Source organism: Blastomyces dermatitidis, assembly GCF_000003525.1.
Source record: "Blastomyces dermatitidis ER-3 genomic scaffold supercont1.9, whole genome shotgun sequence".
NCBI classification, from domain to species: domain Eukaryota; kingdom Fungi; phylum Ascomycota; class Eurotiomycetes; order Onygenales; family Ajellomycetaceae; genus Blastomyces; species Blastomyces dermatitidis.
The window spans coordinates 904562-926240 of NW_025544782.1; the positions used below are offsets into that span (position 1 = coordinate 904562).

General features: G+C 39.8%; 5 protein-coding genes across 5 annotated transcripts; 2 read left to right on the forward strand and 3 right to left on the reverse strand.

The window, feature by feature from the left end:
- Positions 1-389: 389 nt before the first annotated feature.
- On the forward strand, positions 390-2404 carry BDCG_07548 (uncharacterized protein; the record flags this gene model as incomplete). Its single annotated transcript, XM_045423334.1, has 3 exons — positions 390-852; positions 920-1885; positions 1962-2404. 3 exons carry the CDS (start codon positions 390-392, stop codon positions 2402-2404), a joined length of 1872 nt encoding a protein of 623 aa, XP_045278753.1.
- A 2071-nt stretch (positions 2405-4475) lies between these two features.
- BDCG_07549 (KH domain-containing protein) lies at positions 4476-12062 on the reverse strand. Its single transcript, XM_045423335.1, has 8 exons — positions 11783-12062; positions 8618-11685; positions 8227-8508; positions 7700-8161; positions 7298-7625; positions 6866-7230; positions 6602-6799; positions 4476-6535 (listed from the first exon to the last, which is right to left on the reverse strand). The coding sequence occupies exons 2-8, from the start codon at positions 9143-9145 to the stop codon at positions 5720-5722; spliced, it is 2979 nt and encodes a 992-aa protein (XP_045278754.1). The 5' UTR covers positions 9146-11685; positions 11783-12062; the 3' UTR covers positions 4476-5719.
- BDCG_07550 (uncharacterized protein) lies at positions 9488-11077 on the forward strand (the record flags this gene model as incomplete). Its single annotated transcript, XM_045423336.1, has 3 exons — positions 9488-9516; positions 9659-10060; positions 10594-11077. 3 exons carry the CDS (start codon positions 9488-9490, stop codon positions 10922-10924), a joined length of 762 nt encoding a protein of 253 aa, XP_045278755.1. The 3' UTR covers positions 10925-11077.
- Positions 12063-12551: 489 nt separating the features above from the next.
- BDCG_07551 (TAM domain methyltransferase) lies at positions 12552-13798 on the reverse strand (the record flags this gene model as incomplete). Its single annotated transcript, XM_045423337.1, has 3 exons — positions 12552-12672; positions 13250-13273; positions 13596-13798. The coding sequence occupies 3 exons, from the start codon at positions 13796-13798 to the stop codon at positions 12552-12554; spliced, it is 348 nt and encodes a 115-aa protein (XP_045278756.1).
- Positions 13799-20084: 6286 nt separating this feature from the next.
- BDCG_07552 (uncharacterized protein) lies at positions 20085-20660 on the reverse strand (the record flags this gene model as incomplete). Its single annotated transcript, XM_045423338.1, has 2 exons — positions 20085-20175; positions 20254-20660. The coding sequence occupies 2 exons, from the start codon at positions 20658-20660 to the stop codon at positions 20085-20087; spliced, it is 498 nt and encodes a 165-aa protein (XP_045278757.1).
- Positions 20661-21679: the final 1019 nt, after the last annotated feature.

Consider the following 21679-nt stretch of genomic DNA (forward strand, 5'->3'; position numbering starts at 1 on the left):
CCATGCAAGGCAGAAAGGCAGAGAAGGCGGGGTAAAAGGTGTGGAAAGATGTGGAGAGTTGCTATTTGATCTAACCTACTCTACGATTCGAAACCAGCCGATGCGGGAGGATCAGGCTGCGACTGCTACGCCGTTGATTATACTAGCCTAGTTGTGAGGCCTGGTTGTGAGCAGTTCCCTACCAGGAAGTTGAACCCTAGGCTTAGGGCGTTCGTTCATATATGGACGGATGTCCAAATAACTCGTTCATCACGCTGCTTTCTCTCTCGCCCACCCGTCTTGTTACTTTATTTTCTCATGGTATTCCGACGCTTGTCATGAAATTATCGAGGATTATATGCCTACTGTCCCACGCTGCAGCTATCAATTGAATGCGCCCACGAAGAGCAATGCGCGAGTCTCTGCTCCACCGCGTCTACGGTGCGATCCTCCTCCTCAATACCCTCGGTCCGGTAAGGGGCGACCGTCAAAAGGCAGAGATAGTCTCCGATGAACCAGGGCTTCATGATACAAAACTTCGTCAACATTTCCGCAATGCCCTTGCATACGTTTGTGCCTTTGACACAGGTTCAGATCAAGTCACCGCCATCGCCCTCGATGCTCAGCCGAGCATCACTAATGTACTTATTGCGGCAAATAGAGGCGTTCCCAACGAGGTAGTCGAGTTCCTGAGAGATATTTTGTCTATCCTACGTTGCGTTGCGCTGGATTCTCCTATTCAGGACACCTCCCATGTCCAGGATGTTATCCTTCGAAAAGTTGTCACCCTTGGCCAGCCTCGAATCCGCTATTATCATAAACTGGCCGTCGAAATGTATGAATCATGCCTTGAAATCATGCAAGGACGACAGCGTGGGTATACTAAGTCTTACAGACATAACCTCACGGAACGTGCCTGAATCTGACAGATATGTGATAGCTACATCCTTGGCTGGCCCAAGGCCCACCACCGAGCTGTATCGGGTGCAGGCGTTTTTAGATCGGTACTTCAGCCCTAACAGGCCCTTAAAGGATGAGGATGACTGTCTTGATTTAGTGAAGCAATGCCACGGCGTTCGAGGTTCTGGCATGATTGAATTTTTGAACTCTTTTGCCGCTAACGGCCAACTCCGTCACTCAAAGTTTCAACGTCTTCAGGAGCTGCTGAAAAAGCTTGGAAAGCATGTAACCTGTTCTAGAAGACTCGTCAACGCTGCAAACAACCTACCTAGAGAATTTACACTCGGTTTCGAAGTCAAACCCATCGGCCCATCCCCGCTGGTTCCTATCTGTCTCCCGCCAAAAAAGTCATCTGTAGAGGGCATCATTGACCGTATGATATGGGACAAACAAGAGCAAGAAACGATTAAAGAACAACTCAAACAACGCCGTCTCCGGGGTCTAGATGAAATCGCGCAGGAGATAAACGCGCTCAGATCAGCCAAAACACAGACCCATGCCGAACTTCTCCTGATAGATTACATTGAGCAACACGAGGGAATTCGCGTGACTAACGACAAGTACATTGGGTGCAGCAAGCCGGCGTGTTACCTCTGTCATTTATACATCCGCCACCATCCGGGGAATTATTCGCTGCCGGACACGTCTAATAAGCTCTACGTCAAATGGAGAATACCGGATATCGATCCTGGCGACAAGGATGTTAAGACTGAATTGACTGAGCAGGCGGAGAAGATACTAGATCTGATCATTCAGGATATTAAGAGGGATTTCAGGAATGATTTGAAAAGGTCTAGGCCTAGAAATATGCATGCAGACTCGTCAGCGGATATGACGACCACCGTTGGCGGTCCTGATGTCGGTGCTGGCGTTTCCGCCGGGTTGCAGCCGGGAATTTCCAGATATTTAGAATCGTTGACGTTGAATGATTCTCCATCGACTCAAGGTTAGTATATATATGTACACTGCTTCTTGACACCATATTAGAGGCCTTGAATTGACCGCGCGCAAATTCGAACTAGAGTCCACCCCTACGCCCAGCACCCCCAACTACAACTACAGCCAGAATCCATTTACGCAGCATCACCAACCATACCTCCCTCTATATGGATATCCACCGGCCCGATTTGAATATCCCAATCCATATTTTCCCCAACCCTTTTACCCACCTCCTCTCCTCATGACCTTCGCCAGACCAATTCCCGAAATCCCCCCTAGTTCTGCCGCTTTATCTCATGCCCCAATTCCCACTCCGTCATTTCCCTATAACAGGGGAAGAGACAACGGCTTCAACAATAATAGAACCAGCGGCAGTATCGGTGAGAGGACCATATCGCTGCCTACCAGCAACATCACCAGATTCAGTAACGACCAAGAACAACAAGTCCCGAGCTCTCAAGGGGCAGGAGAAAGACCGAAGTGGCGGGGCCCGCCAAGTCGACGCTGGGTTTCCGCACGTCATTGAATGGTTTCGTTGTTTGAAAGGGGGCAGAGAGCGGAAGGTACAGCCGCTCCGCAGAAGTATCGGCACCCCCCACCAAAAAATACGTCTACCCAAGTAGTGAGAGAATATTAATTATTAATTATCTCAACAACCAGAGGTCTATATACATTAAAATTAATAGATATTATAGAGAATATTAAGTATTAATACATATAAAAGTTAGAAATGAAAATAATGAAAATCTAGTACTTTGTCTGTCACTCTCCTGCTTGAATCACTGCTTCCACCCTCTGTGGCATACTGTTAACTAGAGATTGAAATAATTCCTCTGGTATCACCTCCCATGACTCCTTAATGGCCTCAAATAGTGCATCTTTGATTGCTTCAGAATTGTGAGATAGATTTAGAAGCTCTGGATGTCTAATATATATCAATTTCTTCATCTTCTTTCAGACATGTTCAATGGGGTTCAAATCCAGAGAATAGACAGGCCATGGAAGCTGTTCTATCAACTTTTCTAGAAATCAATTACAGATAACTTGTGCTGTATGAATAGAGATGCCATCCTGCATGAATATGAGACCTTCCTCATAGAATTTCAAGAGATTTTGATCAAGTAGTTGTATATAGAACTGGACAGTTGCATCTCCACAACAAGGCAGTAGAATCTTCCTTGACTCTAGTCAGCTGTGAGCATCAGAATCTATAAAAAGCACTCTATATCATTACAGTAGTATTCTTGCTTGTATGATATGTAGTTATTTTATCAAGATTTCATTTCTGAGTGCTGATTCTGAAGATTCATTGTCACTGCTCTCTCTTGTCCTGTTCCACAGTACTTTCATCAGATCAAATAATCTTATCTCACTGCTCAGATGTTCAATTTCTTCTGATCATAGCTCAGACAAGTCATTCTTCTACATGTCTGAGCAGTAGGAATGGTCTTCTCTTAGCAGGGTGATTGGTAATGCTGGCTTTCTTGAGCTCACAGTAAATAGTGTCATGAGAGATGTTTAACACAGTATTTTGAAGTAGGATTTTATAGATAACTTTCAGTTTGGTTCAGACATAGTTGAATAAGATTCTGTGATCACAGATACATAGCTTTAAAGGCCTTCCTGAGTGTGGTTGGGATGCATCATTGATTTGAAAAGGATGATTCCCAATGATTCTGCAGATTGTGGTTTTTGGAATCTCAAGTTGTGCAGAAATCTGCTGATAATCTCATCCAGAATGATGATATCCAATAATTTTACTGCATTCATGAGGAGTCAACTCCCTTCCAGGTCTATTTCCAGAAATTTCATGTAAAATAACGCGTGGTGGCATAGTAAATCATGATAATTGACATTCATAACATTGAAGTGGTACATGGATGAGAGTAGATTATTAGTGAGGGGGGCCGATACTTTTGCGTTAGTACAGTAGGTAGTTAGGTATGATTATTTAATTATCTTATTCAGTTTATTGTTTTATTTATTTATGACTTTCTTTCCTTTCTCTTTTTCTCTTTTTCCTTTTTCCTCTTTCGTCTTTCCTCTTTTTTATTTATTTGATTTCTCTGCAATTTTTCAATTTTCATAATATGCCCGTCCTCATGTGTTTCTCTCTTCCTTTCTTCATTCCCTTTTAACTCGACATGGTATGATCTGGTATAGCCTCCGAAGCGTGGTTGATGATTGATTACATGCGTCTCCAAGGAGAGCTGGATCCCGCTGATTTTGTTTTATCTTATTTCTCGCAATTCTCTTATGTTATTTTTTGAACTCGTCTTTATTGCATCGTGATCTCATTTTTGCCTTAACTACCCTATCAAAGGGTTGCCTACTCTACTTTCAAATGCACTTCATTCGTATGATCAATATCAAATTAATTATTCCTACACTGCTCCGCGACTGCAAGCTCTTTACAAGAAAACCCAGTGCCAATAAACACGTATGGAATAGAACTTATAGTCAGTATAATATACACACGTACATATATTAGCGAGTAATTATCTTACAATGAACTAGAGAATCTTGCAATGAAATAGCAGTAGCAAAGAAGTTAACCTGGCGTGTTACGGATGACGGAGCTAACGAATGGGTAGAAAGAGAGAGAGAGAGAGAGAGAGAGAGATCTGAGTTTTGTTGGGGTTGAAGAGGGCGTTTATACAACCCTATTCATGGCAATCCTAGATATATTTTTCTTTCGTTCGCCGCTGGAGAAGACGCAGAGATAGGACGGTATGTATGAGTGGTAAAAAGAAGATCGTTAGAAGAGTCTGGAGGTTGCTATGTTATTGATTTTTATTGTTAAATTTCTTTACCCTAGTTGGGACAGGCAAGGATGCAGGATCCAAGAAGAAAAGAAAAAGAAAAAGAAAAAAGAAAAAAGAAAAACAGAAAAAAAACCCTCAAAACTAAAAACTGCTTTATACCCTGTTGGGCGGAATAATTAAATAGAAGTCTTCCTTGAAAAAAAGGATTTTTGTTTTGTTTATATAGGTTATCTTACGATGAAAAAAGGCTAGACAAAAATAGCATTTCGAGGGGAAAAACGGAAAAAAAAAAGAGAGAGATAGGAGAGGCATTTTCAATCAATTCAATTCAATCAGTCAATCCATCCATCCATCCATCAGATCAGCCAAACCCAACCAACCAACCCCAAGCGAAGCCAATTCGAGAGCAAAAGAGCAATGAAAATGGGAGAAAATGGATAACGATAATAATCAACAAAACTCGAATGAAGTAACACAAATAAATAAAAAGTAGGGGAAAAAGGAAAACCGAGAAGAGAGGAAAAGAAAGAGGTATCAACCCAGTTATCTCGCGAAAACAACGCCGAATCACTTTTTTGTTGTCAGGGTGGAGAAAAATAATAAATATCAAAAACCCAGGACCAAAAAGAACAAAACGAAAAAGACATAACAAGCTAACTAACAAAGAGTGCTCTTCCATCCCATCCAGGGGTATATGGTTAAATAGGTATATAGTTTGTAGGAAAAAAAAGACAAAGCAACAAAAAGGTTCAAAACTCATAGTGTAGGATGCGTTTCTTTTCGATGATATGAAAAAGGGAGAGAAACAGAAATATATAGCAAAACAAGTGAAAGATAAGGCAGAGCACAAAGGCAAAGTAAACAAAAGATGGTATTTTTTACTCCTTTGGTATCATAATGCGATTGCAGTAGACTGGTATTTGTGGAATGGGGTATATTGCGAATGACTTCTGAGGGACTGTATGCGGGGGCAGGTATCATGCATATATATGGGGTTTAAAATGTTCATGAAGCAGGGAATTTTGACTGGAGTGGCGTGTGGTTATTTTTGATTTATCCTTAACTGTGGTTTTAGTTCAACGGGGTGGCCCGATAGGAGCTGGATATCCAGAAGTAGAATTCGAGGTACTCGGACGGCCACTGTCGAAAGATGCGCGGAGGTCATGTTTGGGGGTCATGTCACCCAGCGCCGTGCCGAAGGGGAATTTGTTATCAAACCGAGAGGCCCAGCCGTTGGTGTGCAGGACGTCGTCCTCAGGGAGGTTCACGCCAGAGTCGTTCCAAGGATTTCGATAACCACTATCACGAGACTCCATGGAGACGAGGGACGCTTTGGAAGCGTTGCTGGAGGCGTGTTTGAAGAAAGAACCGGGTGATCCTGACTGGTTCTTGCGTCCGATGAAGGACGAGAACGATGAGATGCTGCCTGGTTTACGGAGGCGTTCAAAGATGGAACCGCGGTCGCTTGCGACGTCTGAGAAATTGTGGCGGGTCGGGGAGTCGGTCACTAGAGGAGCTGGGGCGTGTTGTAGCAATTTAGAATCGAAAAATGGCAAGGACTCTTCAAAAGAGTCTGATTTTGGACGCTGGATGGCTCCCTTGACGGTGGTGGCATCAAGCCCATGGGACACGAGTCGAGAAATGAGGAAGTCAATGGCATCCTTGAGTCCGCCAGCATTGTTCCGAGTATATCCGAGAATAATGCGGTCCTCTGGAGGAGGCTCGTTCTCAGAGGAACACTGTGGTTCCGCACTCATATCTACAACTGCATCGACTTCATATTGCTCCTTGAGTTTTTCTCGGACATCGTTGCAGAACTCGGGAGACTTGAAAAATTCCCGGAGCTCTGTAGAACTTTGGAAGGAGAGCTCGTGGCTTTCGGGAACCATACCCTATTCAAGAATTAGCATATCGTAAACTTGTGGGATGAAGATGGCGCGGAATCGTTTCAATCTTACCAAGAAAGCATCTACAGCCTGAGGAACTTGATATTCGGGCCCAGAAATGGTCACAAAATCGCTGGCCAACTCAGTGCTTGGGAAGTCAATCTTGCAGTTCCATTTCTTCTCAAGTTCTTCAATCTCAGACATGCGGACTAGTAGTTCGCGGTGATATAGGCGGTTGATAACGACGGTCTCGGAGACAAATTCCGCATCCTAAAGCTTTTTGTTAGGGGTCTTGCAAACTCACAGCAGGGCATTCCAGCTTCTTTTAAAACTTACAACTTTCTCGACCATGTCCATAATCTCCTGCTTGACCAAGTCCAGGTTCTGGGCATTCCTAGCAGGGGTCCGACAGATTACATTGTCGACTTTCACGTCATCGTCTTCCTTGCCGACGCCTCCACGGTCCATTGCGTTTGAAAATTTGACGAAGACAGAATATTTTTTCATAATGCGTTGGATATGTTGCCCCCCAATGCCAATGATTCGCTTATGGTACTGGTCAGGAACATGGAACGATATTGATGCAGGCATTTCCTGCTCAACGAGGTCAAGCCCATTCCTAGTAGCATCATATTGAGTTCCGCAGACGTCAATGTAGAAATTGTACTCGTTGAAACCGTCGAAGATAATTTGAACGTTGCCTACACAAGCATAATCAGCATTCTGCAACGAGAGATGGTGCACCTAAAAGGAAGGATGGTCGCTTACTTTGGCCCATGATCTTATTGATCTTGCCATTCTTCTTGCCACTGACGAACTCTTTATGCTCGTTCGCAAGCTCGATCTTAACACGCATCTGGTAAGGTGTTCGCTTGACGAAAGGAATTTGTTGGATCACCATCATAGCGGCTTTGACAGAGTCATCCGAGCCGTTAATGGTGAAGGTTAGCTTATCGAAACTGACCTCAGCGCCAGAATTCGTGCAAATATCAGAAAGCATTGTCCTGACATCAGCCGGGGACGGGCCGCGCATTGAGCTAGATTGCGTAGGGTCGGGGAGAATGAGCCACCAAGATGCACTGTAGAATTGTCCAGCCTAGGTGGTAGGGCAAGTCAGTATACATATGTTACCCACTTTTAATGTAAACATGGAAGAAAACAAAAACTCACCAATGCCATGATTTCCCTGACAGTTCGCTCGATGTGCAAGACTTCGGACCCTTGAACGCGAACAATACCATGCTGGCTGCCTAGCGATGGGAAGAGAACGTATGTGCCATTTGCTTCCATCACTTTCCGAACTTTATCCAAGCGATCTAGGAGAATATTGTCGATTTTGTTTGATGATAACTTAACGTTCTTCATGAAAATCTTGACTCCGCTGACTAGGTCGTGCAACTTCTGCTTCGCGAGGCTAATTTGCTCTTGAGTTTCACCGGTGATATAAACTTCATCTTCGCTCCTTCGGCTACCTCCAGGCGGGGTGTAGCCAAAAACTCGTGGAAACGGTGGTGGGAAGTAGATGGCAGTGTTTGTTGACGCTTCGATAAATTTGATATTCTTGCGGGTACGGCCACAAACCAGCGTATGCATTGATAGCTCAAGCTTCATTGCATCGACACGACGTTTCAACTACCACAGAATGTTAGCTTCGAAGGTTCGGTAGTGCAAGAAACTTTAAGGACTCAGGAACCTACAATTTGATCGATCATGATCAAGACTCTAGTTTTGGCGTGTTCCGCACTTTCTACATCGCTGTATATGGCAACACGGAACCGGTGATCTAACCCGTTTTCTGTCGAATGACCATATGATGACACGATGGCGCTGTCCGCATCGAGGACTTTGGGGCTTAGTAAGAAGATATCTGCTCCGGTATACCGCGCCAACGTGTCGAGGTGTTCGAGTACACTTGACCGGACACCATTCGTATTTTTATCCATAACTAGATTGACATCGATGTCAAGCGTAGCGCATTTCTTCACTCACAGTTAGTGAAAAATACAAAAATCTTATATAGGGACGGTACCAGGGCCGTGGTAGCGAAAGGGCTATATATATAGACATATATACTCAACGGGCACGTACCAGAGCTATTGGGGTTTCCTTCAAAATATTCTGTCGTACTTGTTGAACGGTTTCGCCATCGCCTGAAATGCACACATTCGTTACGAGTCCCTGAGGGCGACGTTGTAACGAGGCGACGGCCTTGGGTTCTGATGAGGTCACGGTAGCTTCGATTCTGCCATGGCTGGACTCGCTAACATTTCGACATAGCTTTCTCAGGGCATCTAGGTTGCTTGCGTGGACTGGGAGCTTGTGGATCGGGGTACCTTCCGGGGTTCCCTCAGGGAATGTCCACCTTTGGAAAGCGCCTGGACTTGAGTGTAGGATGTCTTCGGGATCAGGGCCGGGAAGGTTCGAGGAGAAGGGGACATTGAAGGAGAGAGTTACGGTGGTATCGACTCCAGGGGGGACTGTGACTGGATGAGGGCCATGGGGTCGTCGAAGGGCTTGATTCGACATGTCCTGATGGGGACGGGACATGCCAAAGGTCGGGGTCATCCTTTCCCATCCATGACGGGCCTGGCCCGTGAAATTGGTGATTTTGTGCATGATGATCAAACGGTAAAATCTGTCCCCTCAAAAAGAGCCGAATTGGGAGAGAGGGAACAGATGGCGGACGGAGAGATGGGTATTCGTGGTTGAGGATTGGCCAGGATATTTATCTAGGTAGCCCTGAAAGAGATGGTAGGAGATGGTAGGAGGAGGAGGAGGAGAGATAGAGGGAGGTGGAAAGGTATTGGAAGAGAAAGAGGGAGGGAGAGGGAGGGAGGGAGAGAGAGAGTTAGTTGTGAGAGCCAGCAAGCACTATCACAAGTATCACTGCAAGACTCCAAGGTTGGCGGTGGTGGAGACGGGAAGCAGCGGTCTCGAAGCTGGAGTCGGATGTCTGGGATGGGCTGGGTTTTAACTTGGGCCTGGTCGTGACTCTGGCGAGGACAGTGTCCAGGGCTCCAAGGGACGAGAGATGCTAAGAGGCTGAGCGCCGAGTGCTAGGATTTGTTGTTTGTGCACAGCAGATCCCGGCCTGAGGACCTGACAAGAGCGGATTAGGCGGCTAGCTAGGCTAGGAGGGCTGGGCAGAGAGAATCGAGGTCCCGGCCTTCTCGAATCAGCTCGCACGATCGAGTGGATCGAGGGCAAAGCAGGATTGGTGTTTAGTATCAAGCACTGCCGTTGGACGGGTGAGGAGCAACAACTCTCATCGTTCTCCCAGTCAAGGGTGTGTCTTAAGGCTTTGCTGCAAGGATATGTGGACAGCAGCGAGCGGATGGGAGGACAAGATCCAAGACAGCCAGCAGCAATAATGACTAGCAGGAATAGCAACAGAGCAGCAGCAACAGCAGCAGCAACAGCAGCAGCAACCAACAAACCAAGAAATGCAGAAACAAGAGCCGCACAGGGCGACGAGGAGCTAACACAGGAGCAGGAGAGGGAGGAAATAAGGCGACAAGAAGCAAGTCTTGAGTTAGTTCCAGCAGTAAAAAGCACAGCGAGATAGAACCTTTGCCGGCAGAACAAGATGAGATGAGGTTGGGGATGCCCGGAAGGTCACGTGAGAGCTGACTCAGCCACGGCGGCGAATTCTCGGATACAGTGGAGATGAAGATGTCATAGACAAATGTCAATTCAATGTCAATTGAGTGCCAATTATTCAATGTCAACCGGAAGGAGATTCCGTGTCGTCGCTTTGTTCGTATATCAGATCTGCTGCTTGCTGAACAATGTGAGTTGAGGCCTCTGCACACTGGACTAATTCTGCTGAAAAGGGTTCCTCCACAGCTATTAACTCGTCTCCACACTTCGCCAGGAAGATCAGATTATACACTCTTGGATAGAGGGAATTATTACGGTTCTAGACTCGAAAAAGTGGATGGGAAGAAAAGAAAACTTGTTTGGTTGCAAGTACCATTTCCACTGAAACTGTGTCATCGTCATACTCATTCATCATTATCATCATGATAGTTACTATGATGATATTACTAACTATTCTCCTCTAGTTATCATCATCTCCAAGTACCTCAGAAAAGAACCTATCTATCGTCGACGAGCTTAACAAATCCATGGCTGTGCCTTAAATCTCAATCCCTGTCCAAGGTGAGCTCTCCTGGTGAGATTTTGCCCCAACACCAGACCAGCTCTCTCCATCTCCATCTCTTATTAGCCAGTTGGCCCTTGCTTGAACCCATGGATCCTGGATTCCCCCCCATATCTCCTATTATCCTCTCGGAGCCACACGGCGAAGTCGGGTGGGAGAAGCAAAAATTGATCTTAAACTTTATTGCCGGTTGTCCGAAAACCCTCTGGGCAGGCAGTGGAGAAGCTAAATGAACAATGACGAAATTCCGTAAATCCCCAAGAAGAGCTGTAGTTAACTATTCCGTGTCTGGCCTGGGCAATCATACGAAGGTTTGAACTAGCTATACTTTTGCCTTACTTAATAATATGGACCTCATACAATGAATGCACACTAATGAGTCAAAGCAGCCCTCTTGTACTGAATCATGCCTCTGAGTATACTGACCTCTACTAGTATATGAGTAGGTGGGACATATGTATTTATCTCTCATGTGGGAGAAGAGCTCCTTCCCACCTCCCTCCCCTCCCGAAGATATATATATAAGTTCTTGAACCCTTTCTAAAGTCAGCTTCAGTGATCTAAATTTGACCTGTGAAGAAGTTTGAAATGTGAAGAGTCATGCATAATACATGTGTAATATGCACCAATATATATTGCTGGGGAGGCAATCGATTATCCAAAGTAGTCAATCTTCGACACAAATCCCAGTCTGTGATAGAAAGAATCTTGATCAGGATATGAATGAGCGAGTTAATTGTTAATAATGCATGACGATTGCGAGTTCCCTGGCACGCAAATGATTTAATGCAGGTACACACAAGAAAGGCGGGAATGCCATGTAATGGCATTGAAAACTTGTGGGTGATTTACATAGATAGCCTGGTTTGCCGGATGCTCGTGGGAGTTTACATGTATGTTTTTTATACTTGCTTAGGAGATATTTAAAATCACTTTACTCTCAAAAATATGGTGACGAGTTGTTCTCCTACACACTGGGTGAAGGAAAGTTGGACTGGGAAGAGCAGATGGGGGAGGAAACACGTACGTAGTTAGTTACTAGCCAAAAAAAAACAACCCAGCGCCGAAATGGGTAACGGGGCACGAGATACCTATGCACGTATAAGAAAGCATGGATGGGAGCAAGAGGCAAATGGCCCATAGAATTTGCTCTTCCTAAACTTCAAAGGCTGTAAAAGAAGCATAAGGACCTGGGTGGCTTTGAACAGAAATTATGGAAATGATAGATAGACCCTTGGGGAAGGGCTTCATTCATGTTGTGTTATTTACTATAATCAATCTATCTCTAGAATGTGGGACGCGTGACAGACAAAATGGGCCAGGTTGGCCACCAAGTACGTATAAGTCAAGAAAAAGAAAAAGAAAAAGAAAATAATAATCAGACTCAATCCACCCAAGGAGCTTGCCGATGAAACCCAGGACGTAGGCATCGACGCCTAACAGGCAATGCTCGAGGAAGTATCGGCCGACTTCCTTTAGTTTGGGATCTTTGGCCCAGGGGCCAATTGGTGTCTGTAAGAGTGTGAGTATGAAGTTTACCTACAAAAAAGAAAAAAGAGAGAGAGAGAGAGAAAATAGGGGGGGACAAAACGTATTCGAGAACATTTGGATGGAACAAATGAATGCCTTGTCCCTGACATCCACAGAGCCCGCATCAATCAGATGCTGCTTGTACTTCCGGCCCATATTAAGCTCCTTTCCAAACTGGACCGCTGCCTTATTGGACAGATCCAGAAATTCATTAGATGCCGTCGCCTTGCTGGCCGTGTCATCGTCAGATGTAATCAGCGTCTCCGGCTCCTGCAGCTCTATCCAACCCCCCGGTTTCAAATTGTCAAAGCATGATTTAGCCAACTTCTTCTAGTCGCTGATACTGCCTCCCATCTGCCGTGCATGGATAACGTCGAATGCCTCATCAGGCCCATATGTCCAGTCCTTCTCCACATCGTCAACATAGAATTTGATGTTAGGTGGCACCCAGCTAGGCTAGATGGGACTTAAATCCAACCCAATAACCTCGGAGGAGGGATAGTGGTCCGCAAAATCTCCATACGGGAAGAACGTAGGGTTATTACACGACCGGATTATGGTTGTTCCACCATTTCAATCGGCGACACGGTCGCTGAGCTGTAAATCATAGTATAATGATGAATGAATGATGGAATCACTGTAAATAAGTGATAAACTGAAAAAATCAATTATCATATTAGTGATGTCACTGAATCTAATCTATATAATCACTAATTCTTAAAACTGTCTCATTCACTGATATTATTCTCTATTGAAAATTATGAATACTTCTATCTAAATTCTTCTGAATCAACTGAATCAAGTTTCTTTCATAGTCTTCATTCTCAGTCATATTACTCTCATTGATCACATTACTGAACTTGTGAATTGAGGTTTATGAATTAGTCATGATCTGAGAGACACTGTCATCAGTCATCTGATATTTGAGAGTTGAGATTTCAGAGTGATCAGATGCTGAGTGTTTGAAAGTCTATACAATTATTAATCTCTGAATAAATCTGAGAATCATTTCACTGACTCTAGCTTACTGTTTCAGTGATTGTTTCATAAGTCTGAGAACTCAGAACACTCATCAGAGTCAGAAGATTGAAGAAGAAGAGAAGAGAAGAATTAGCAGTGATAATAGAGAGATCAGTGAGAGTTGTAGAGAGAGAAAGAGAATTATCACTATTAATAGATTTCTTATTACTACTGCTCTCATTGACTGTATTACTGAGAAGTTTGATAATTATTTCAAATCAGTTTATTATTTCATATATTTCAATGAAAATGTGCTGCACTTTCTCTCTGACACTGTTGATTAAGTTTGTGAGATTCTTCATTATTACTTTTTAATTCTTATAATAATTATTAACTGATCTCAAGATCTCTCACTGAACAGCAAGCTTTGTGTTTTCAATATTCAATTTTATCTTTTCAATGATAATTTTCTTCTTCTTCATAGTGATTTTCTTCTTTTCAATCTTCAATTTAACTCTTTCAATATTCAACTTAATCTTCTTAATTTCAAGTTTGACTTTTTCAGTGAGACTGATAGATGTATTCAAGACTTTCAATGTGATAGCTACACTCTTCATTTTTTAATTTTCTGCTTTCTGCCAGCATGTCTTTGCTTTCTTGATTTACTTGAATAAATTCTTTACTATCTTCAGCATGACTGACTTGACTGATTTCTTCATAACTGTTAAGACAGTAAGATAAAACTCATGAATTCAGACTAGATTTTTGATTTCATCTTTGAATTTATTGAGACATATCACACAATCTTTCTTTTCATGATTGCAGTTTGAACATGGCTTTATGCTTTCTTCAACTTTGTCACAAACAGTATCAATATAACAGAGAAAGATATATAAGATGTAATATTTATACATTATTAACTTATCTGACTGATTAAGAGTTTTCAGTCTGATTGCTGTTTCTTTCTCTTATACTTTTACAGCTGCTGTATATATATGCTTAAGAGTATCACTGATTATTTGTACTGCTGTTGTTGTTGTTATTACTGTTATTAATACTGTTATTAATGCTGTTGTTAATACTGTTATTAATGCTGTTGTTGATGCTGTTATTAATACTGATATAATAATTTACTGATATTCTTGCTATACTGTGCACACACAGTATCTTATATTAGAACTTTTGATTCTTAAAGCTTTCTATTGCAACTGACAGAATACTAATCTTACTGAAGATGAAGAAAGACTGAGTGAGCTGAATAAACTGATAAATCAATATTTGTATTGTGATATGATTGTAAGAAGAAAGAAGAAAGAAAAGAAAAGAAGAATAATAAGTTGACATTCTCTTTATATATGTTGTTAATTCTTTTGTAATACTTTCATATTTCAGAAGACTTCTGAACATAATTAATCAATACATCTGACAGATTTCATTCATATCTTATTTTCAGAATAAATACTTTCTGTGTGAGCTATCATTGAATGAACTACAGCTATTTTGAATATAAAATCATTTCTATTAATCAGAAACAAGTGTTTAATATACTGTCAGAAATATATCTACAGAATTTCAGATGAATAAGAAGATTTTCTAGTACAGTGAAATTAGTGATTCTGCTACAGTTATAATCATACAAATTTTAGAGAATATGACAATTTTCATCAGTGAATATTAAGACAGATATATTCTAATTATATATATTAAAGTATATATTAACTAATTTATATATAAAACTCATAGAAAACTAAATATATTGAAATAGAAATAAGTTATATCAGAACTCTCTGTGTTACTGAACACTCTATATCACAGATCTGTCTTTTACTGAAAGTGCATCTGAAAATTTTATCTTTTTTCACATCTTCTCTTATACATCTTTCATCATATGTCTTTTTTTGACTGTCAGAGTATTCTGAATTGTCTCTGCAAAATCATCTCTGACAATTTATTGATATTCAGAAATATCACTTATAAGATTTCAAAATATCAGAATATCTTATCATTACAGTATAGCTTTGATGGAATTTTCATTTATATCAGTATCATCAAATATTTTGACTTGAGTTGTCAGATTTATATATATCTCTATTTTTCAGAATCAGTTTCTTATTTCTCAGTCTGATGTTTTTCAAACTGATGTTAACTTACATTTCATATATCATTGTTCTCACTCAGAGAATTGATCAAAGTCAATGATTTCTCACACTCAGTAAAAAACCAAGAAGAACTTTTCAGTAATAAATGAATTACAAAAATAGTCAAAGATTGTCAACTCTTCATAGCAGTTATATAATTCAATTATCACTGAACTTTCTCTGCTTTTTACCTTCTCTCATTGAATATGATTCTATATCAATAAATGATTAGTTAAGTTAATCAGATAAGTTTTGATATCTTACTGAAAAGTTTAGATTTGTCTAAGATTTCTCACTGAAAGATCAAGATATCTCATCAGAGGCTTGATATATTCTGCTAAAAAGTTGAGATTTTTGCTAAGATCTGAAATACTGGAAATACTTGTCTTCATTTCTTTCAATATTCTTGACTTTCATGTCTTTATTGCATCAAGCATTGTAATTCAGCTTGATGAGAATATATATGAGATTTTATTCTTTGTTTTCATCATCTCTGCAACTGTCTTGTTCAGATTGTTCTTTGAGAATGTAAGAAAATACATTCATCTGATTTCAACACAGAGCTTTTATTCTATCAGCTGAATTTCCTTCTCATACACTTCTGCATCTGAGTGCTGAATTCAGTGATGTCTCTTCAACAGATCACTGAATGTCAGAGATGAGTTTGATTTCTTATCTGTCTGATATTCTTCATTAATGTCATTATGTTCATTCTATAATACAGATATATCAATATATGATTTCTTTTGAAATCAGTGATTTGTCTCAGTAAACCTATCAGATGAGAGAGTTCAGAGAGATCTATTAAACTGAGATCTATGATCATGCTTATTTTCAGGATTTTGATAGAATTTTGATAGTATTCTGATAAAATAATCAGCTACTTGCAGGAATATAACAAAGAAAGTATGATTATTAATATTAAGATAATGTTTGTTGCTGATTATAACTCTTATTGATATATCTCTTTTTGATAATTCAATCTTATCTCTTTATTTTATCAAGATCACTCATTCACTTCATTCATATCTTTTCAACTATGCAACTTTTTTCTACAAATCATATCAGAAAGTAAAATGTCATATCTGTTTAATTAAAATCTGAAACACTATCTGCTATCTGTCTCTAGACAAGAATTCAGAGATGATCAATTGAAATTTCAACATCAGAGTCTCTCTTTTCTGAAAACTGCAAATGAAGATTTTATCAACAGTGATTCAGACAATGATGCTTTCAGTGAAGAAGCATTGCTATTCTCAGTAAGTTTATCACTTTTGATGTCTCTATTATTATAAAAACTAACATTCTCTAAAGACAGAGTCATATAATGAGGATGCTGCTGATAATGTTAAGTATATTGAGTGGCTTTTGAAAGCAGCTGCTGAGGAGAATATTTCTGAAAATGATGATCAAGAGAATTCTGATGAGTCAGTTACTGATGATATTGAAATACCAGCTGCTGATATAATTGCTGTTACTATTACTGATTAATTTATTGATTCTGATTCAGTAATTGATATATCTTATAAATGTAGTAACTTTGAAATGAATTCATTTGTTCTGACAATGAAACTCTGAGCTGAAGAGTCAGATATTTTCTGAAAAAACTACAAATCACTACTGTAAATTCTGTGTTTATTGAAGAATACATTGCTGATAAGTCTGCTCTCTGAAGATCTATCAACTCTGAAAAAGCAATACAGAGCACAATTTCTGATTTTATCAGTTAAGAAAATCTCAATTTCAATAGTATTATCAATACAAATGTCAACTCTGAGTTCTGCTTAGAAAAATCTTGTCAAATTCTTCATGAGATCACTCTACTTTTAAAATTCAATTCTCTTAATATCTGCTCTTCTCAAATCCTCAACTTTTCAGTGACAAATGTATATAGAAATGGTAGAAATTATCAACAATTTCACAGAGTTATAGCAATCTCACAGTTGAGAGAGCTCTGTCAAATATTGTTTCAGCAACTTTATATGATATTCATCAATAAATAAACCTCTTTTTCCTTTTAATTTTATTCAGTATCAGTGTGAGAATCTTGAATGCTACTGCAAATCAGAGTTGAATGATATATCTTATATTGAAAGAGTGCATTTTATTGAACATGATCATTAACATTCAGACATGAGATCTCATATAATAGTTCTGAAAGTTTAAGAAGCTGTTCATTATACTCTGCAGACTGCACAAAGATTACTGTTCTTGAATTCATTATTTAGTCTCTTCAAAATAATCACAATGAAGAATGAGATGAAATATATCTCAATTATTCAAGTTCTTAATCAACTTGATGTTTATATGAATATAGCATTTGAATCAGGTTCTGATCTGCTGATATATGAGAGTCAAGGTCAGTATTTTCTTCACTGAGTCATGAGAATTAAAACTGAAGTTGTTGAGATATAATCATATTGCAAATCTTTACTGATTCAGACTGAGTTGAAAATTGCAGTACATGATTGAGATCTTTTGAAAAGTATATTTTACTCTGATATACAAGTTATTTCTCTGTTATATCAATTATTTATTAATGAATTTAATTTATATCAGAACATGTACTGAAGCTTGATAAGTTTTTATATAATTTCTGCACTGAGTACTGTTGAGCACTTGAAGTGAAACAATATTTTTATTCTAATCTTTGATTCTTATAGTATTAATTTTTCTAACACTGTTACTGCATTGTTGTATGACTTATCTATATTGAATTGTGAGAGAGTTATGATGAATATTAGTGAAGAAAAGATGAGAATTGTTGCATCTTGTATTGCATTTCTTGAAGATATGCTGCAGTAAAATAGCAATGCAGAGATCAAAGAATCAACTATAAGAAGATTATATTGAAGCTGCTTTATTAATAATAAAAATCAGCTGAATCTGAACTATGATCTATACAATAACAGCTGATTTCATTATTATATACAATATCTTTAGTCTAAACTGAATGATCTACTGAATCTCACACACAGAGAGTAAATGTGTTAAGAGCAGAATATAACAGCACAGACAGTGTCTCTTTTTCAAATATACTTAAGTTTGAATTTGATCTTCTTTTTTTCTTCTGATTCATATCATAGTGAGTTTACTGATATATCAGAGATTTCATACTTATTACTAATCAGTACTGTCTTATCATCATATAATCAGCTAAAATACTTCTGAATATTGCAGACATTTTCTTTTTCTTGTAGTTGAAATCATCTACAGTTGCTGATCACTTATCTCAAGAAGTATCAGCTTCAAGAACATGCTTGAGCTTTAATCATTATATCTCTTATCTTGCAGTGTGAGCTTAGAGAGAAATGACTCAGTTCAGTGATTAAGCAGATTATTTCTGCAGCATTTTCAGCATTAAATCAATCATCTATTAATCTTATTATTCAGATATATGCAGTTATTATAAGAAGTAATAGTCTATTAATATTTCAATCTCTGAGAGAAAATGATTCTGAAGTGACTTATCAAATCATACTTACAGTCTGTCAATAGCTATAATTTCTTATTGAAGCTGTGATAAGAGCAGCAGTAACATTTAAATTATTTCAAGCTGATTCAGTTGTTAGTTATCAGTCATTCTCTGCTTCAACAATGAGCACAGTTACTACATATATCAGTGATTATATTAAAAAAGCAAAGCTTATATAATATATAAAGAGTCAGCTGAATATACATATTAATTTACACTATATTAAGCTGATTAAAGAATACACTGTATCTAATAACTGCAATATTCTGACAGAGAAGAATAAGTATCAAGACTATAAGAATCTAATGTAGTGAATAAATTATTAAAATGTGAAGAAGATACTACTCTTGCAGAAGAGCTTTTGCTACATCTTATAACTAGTATTAAGAGATTCTTTTAACAGATCTGACTTACATCTGATGCAGAAGATTCAACAGCTATATACAGTTTATTCAGCACTGTTCAATAATCTTCTGAGAATAAATAAAGAATTAGATAATAATGATGATTCACTGAACTACTCTATTAAGTTAGAGTCAACAAAAGATTATATTATCTCAAAGATTTTTAGTTATCTATTATTAAGCAAGATGTCAGAGAAAGTCAGTATATAATTTATAAATCTCTTCAAGCTTGAATTACTTCATTTATTTCTTAATAATCTGTGAGAATTCTATGATACTGATTGAAATAAGTTCTCAGTTTTGAAACTAGATTATCATTCAATTCTTTTCTATAATAAGTTAACATTCTCAGTTCAGTATATCTCTTCAACTAATCAATCAATCAGTTATTGACTTATTAATATATAAATCAGAGAGTGCATTCACTGAATCTCTCTTATGAAGAGAAATATTCTTCAATATCAGAGAGCTGATCTTGACTGAATTATAACTATCTTTATTCATGAAATGAGAAGAATTAAGTGAATTTTCTTTACACTTACTTCTCTATATTATGTTGAGCAGAATTATCTGCTGAATCTGCTGATTTTATAAGAGAATTCTGATAGTTATACTATTATCAGACTTTCAGCAGTTTAAAAGACAGTATTATATGACATTTCAATACTGAATACTGATGAAAATGATGATTATTTAATATATGAATCTCAGACAATAAGATATTTACATTACACTTGAGATGTCTCATTTCTTTAGATAGTAATTTGATTTGTATGAAGTAGTTAACTAGTCTAGCTGAATAGTATACAAGTATTGATTTCACTGATAGGACAGTATATTGTGGCTCACAGTATCTCAGTAGTATCTTGATTGTGGCATCTGCTGATTACATGGTGACTGAGCTGTCCTCCAATGATGTCAAGAAGTCCTGTGCCATTTCAACACCATCTTGACATTTAATATTCAGCGACATGTCACTGAATATAATGGTGGAACATGTGTTACGATCAGCGACACGTGACACGGGTGGAATGGTGGATCCACAGTGTAATCACCGTAAATTAACCCTACGTTCTTCCCCTATGGCTAGTGCCCAGATTCCCGTGCTGGTTCCAATATCTAGAGCTCTTTGGGGGATGGGGCCGATGGGTGCGCGTAGGAGTTTTCCATCGTTTAGGAGAAGAAAGACATGGTGGAGCAGATCTAGGCGATCCTGCTCTGTTTCATCGTTGGGAAGGAGATACTCGCCCCGTCGATAACCGGCGTATCGTCTGCCATTGGCGTATTCATAGTTGACGATGGAGGATGTTATCGAAGCGCTCACGGCAGAATCAGAGTCATCATCGCCATAGGCGAAGCCTGCATCGTCTGCGTCGTCGACCTCTACAACGGAATCTGCTCCGACACCGTTGACTGGCGCGGGTGTTGAAGTTTCCACTACCGCTGGTTCTGTAGCACTCATGATTGGACGCGACGAGGGGTTATTAATTAAGCGGTAAATTGATGTGTCTGTGAACGTTGCAATGTCCTGTTTTCGGCAATTATGCGCAGCGATGAGTTGTCCCTCTGCTTCTGGGGGGATTCCATGGGGCCTTTATCCTTCCATGGCCAACGGAGAAAGTAATCTGTAGCGGGGCTGACAGACCCATCTCGGATGTGTTAACCGCATTCCCCGTTGATCTACGGAGTAGCTGATCTGATCTAGCTGCTCGCGAGGCTCCGCATAATTTGAACCCGCTTCAGACTCTCCGCCCGCGCCTCCACGGTATGGTATGTGGTTGGTAGGTTGAATGAAGCCTTGAAGGAGGGACCCGGGCTCGGTCGCGGATCCTCGACGGGAACAACATTTCTTCAGGGCAAGTTCTGCTCTCCACAGCTGGATCGCGACCGAGAGCCATGAAAGAGTCGAAACTACGGAGTAGCAACAGCCCATATGCTGACTGATTCTGCTACGCTGCTAGCTGCCGGGATGTTTGGGCTTCCCGTTCCCACCGTCCCCGCTTGGCTCATTTTGCTTGTCCACACGGCTTCCTCGCTCTGCCGTCTGGTTGAGATGGAGGGATGGGATTCTCCAGGTGGGGAAGGTGAGGGACTGCCGAATAATAAGCCCGAGCAACCTCTATAAGAGTACTAGAAGTTTATGGGGGAAAAAGGGTGTCCTCGTCCTCAGTGCTTGAAGGAGAAAAAAAGAAATTTTGCATGGTGATTTAAAGCAAAGGGGCGGAATGTGAATCTGTACCAGTTCAAAAATGCCGAAGAAAATATAATTCAACTCTAGGCATCTTCTTTATAGGTAACTAATGTAAGTGTTAATGATAATATTGTCCACGACCATGTAACTATAGAAGAGTTACAGGGTAAAAAATGTTAAAAGTAACTTTAATACGAAAAATAGAATGTCCGGTAGAGCCATTTCAAAAATATTACCAGGAAACCGTAATGCAATCAAGCTTTCAATAAATCAAATAATAACCGATGTAG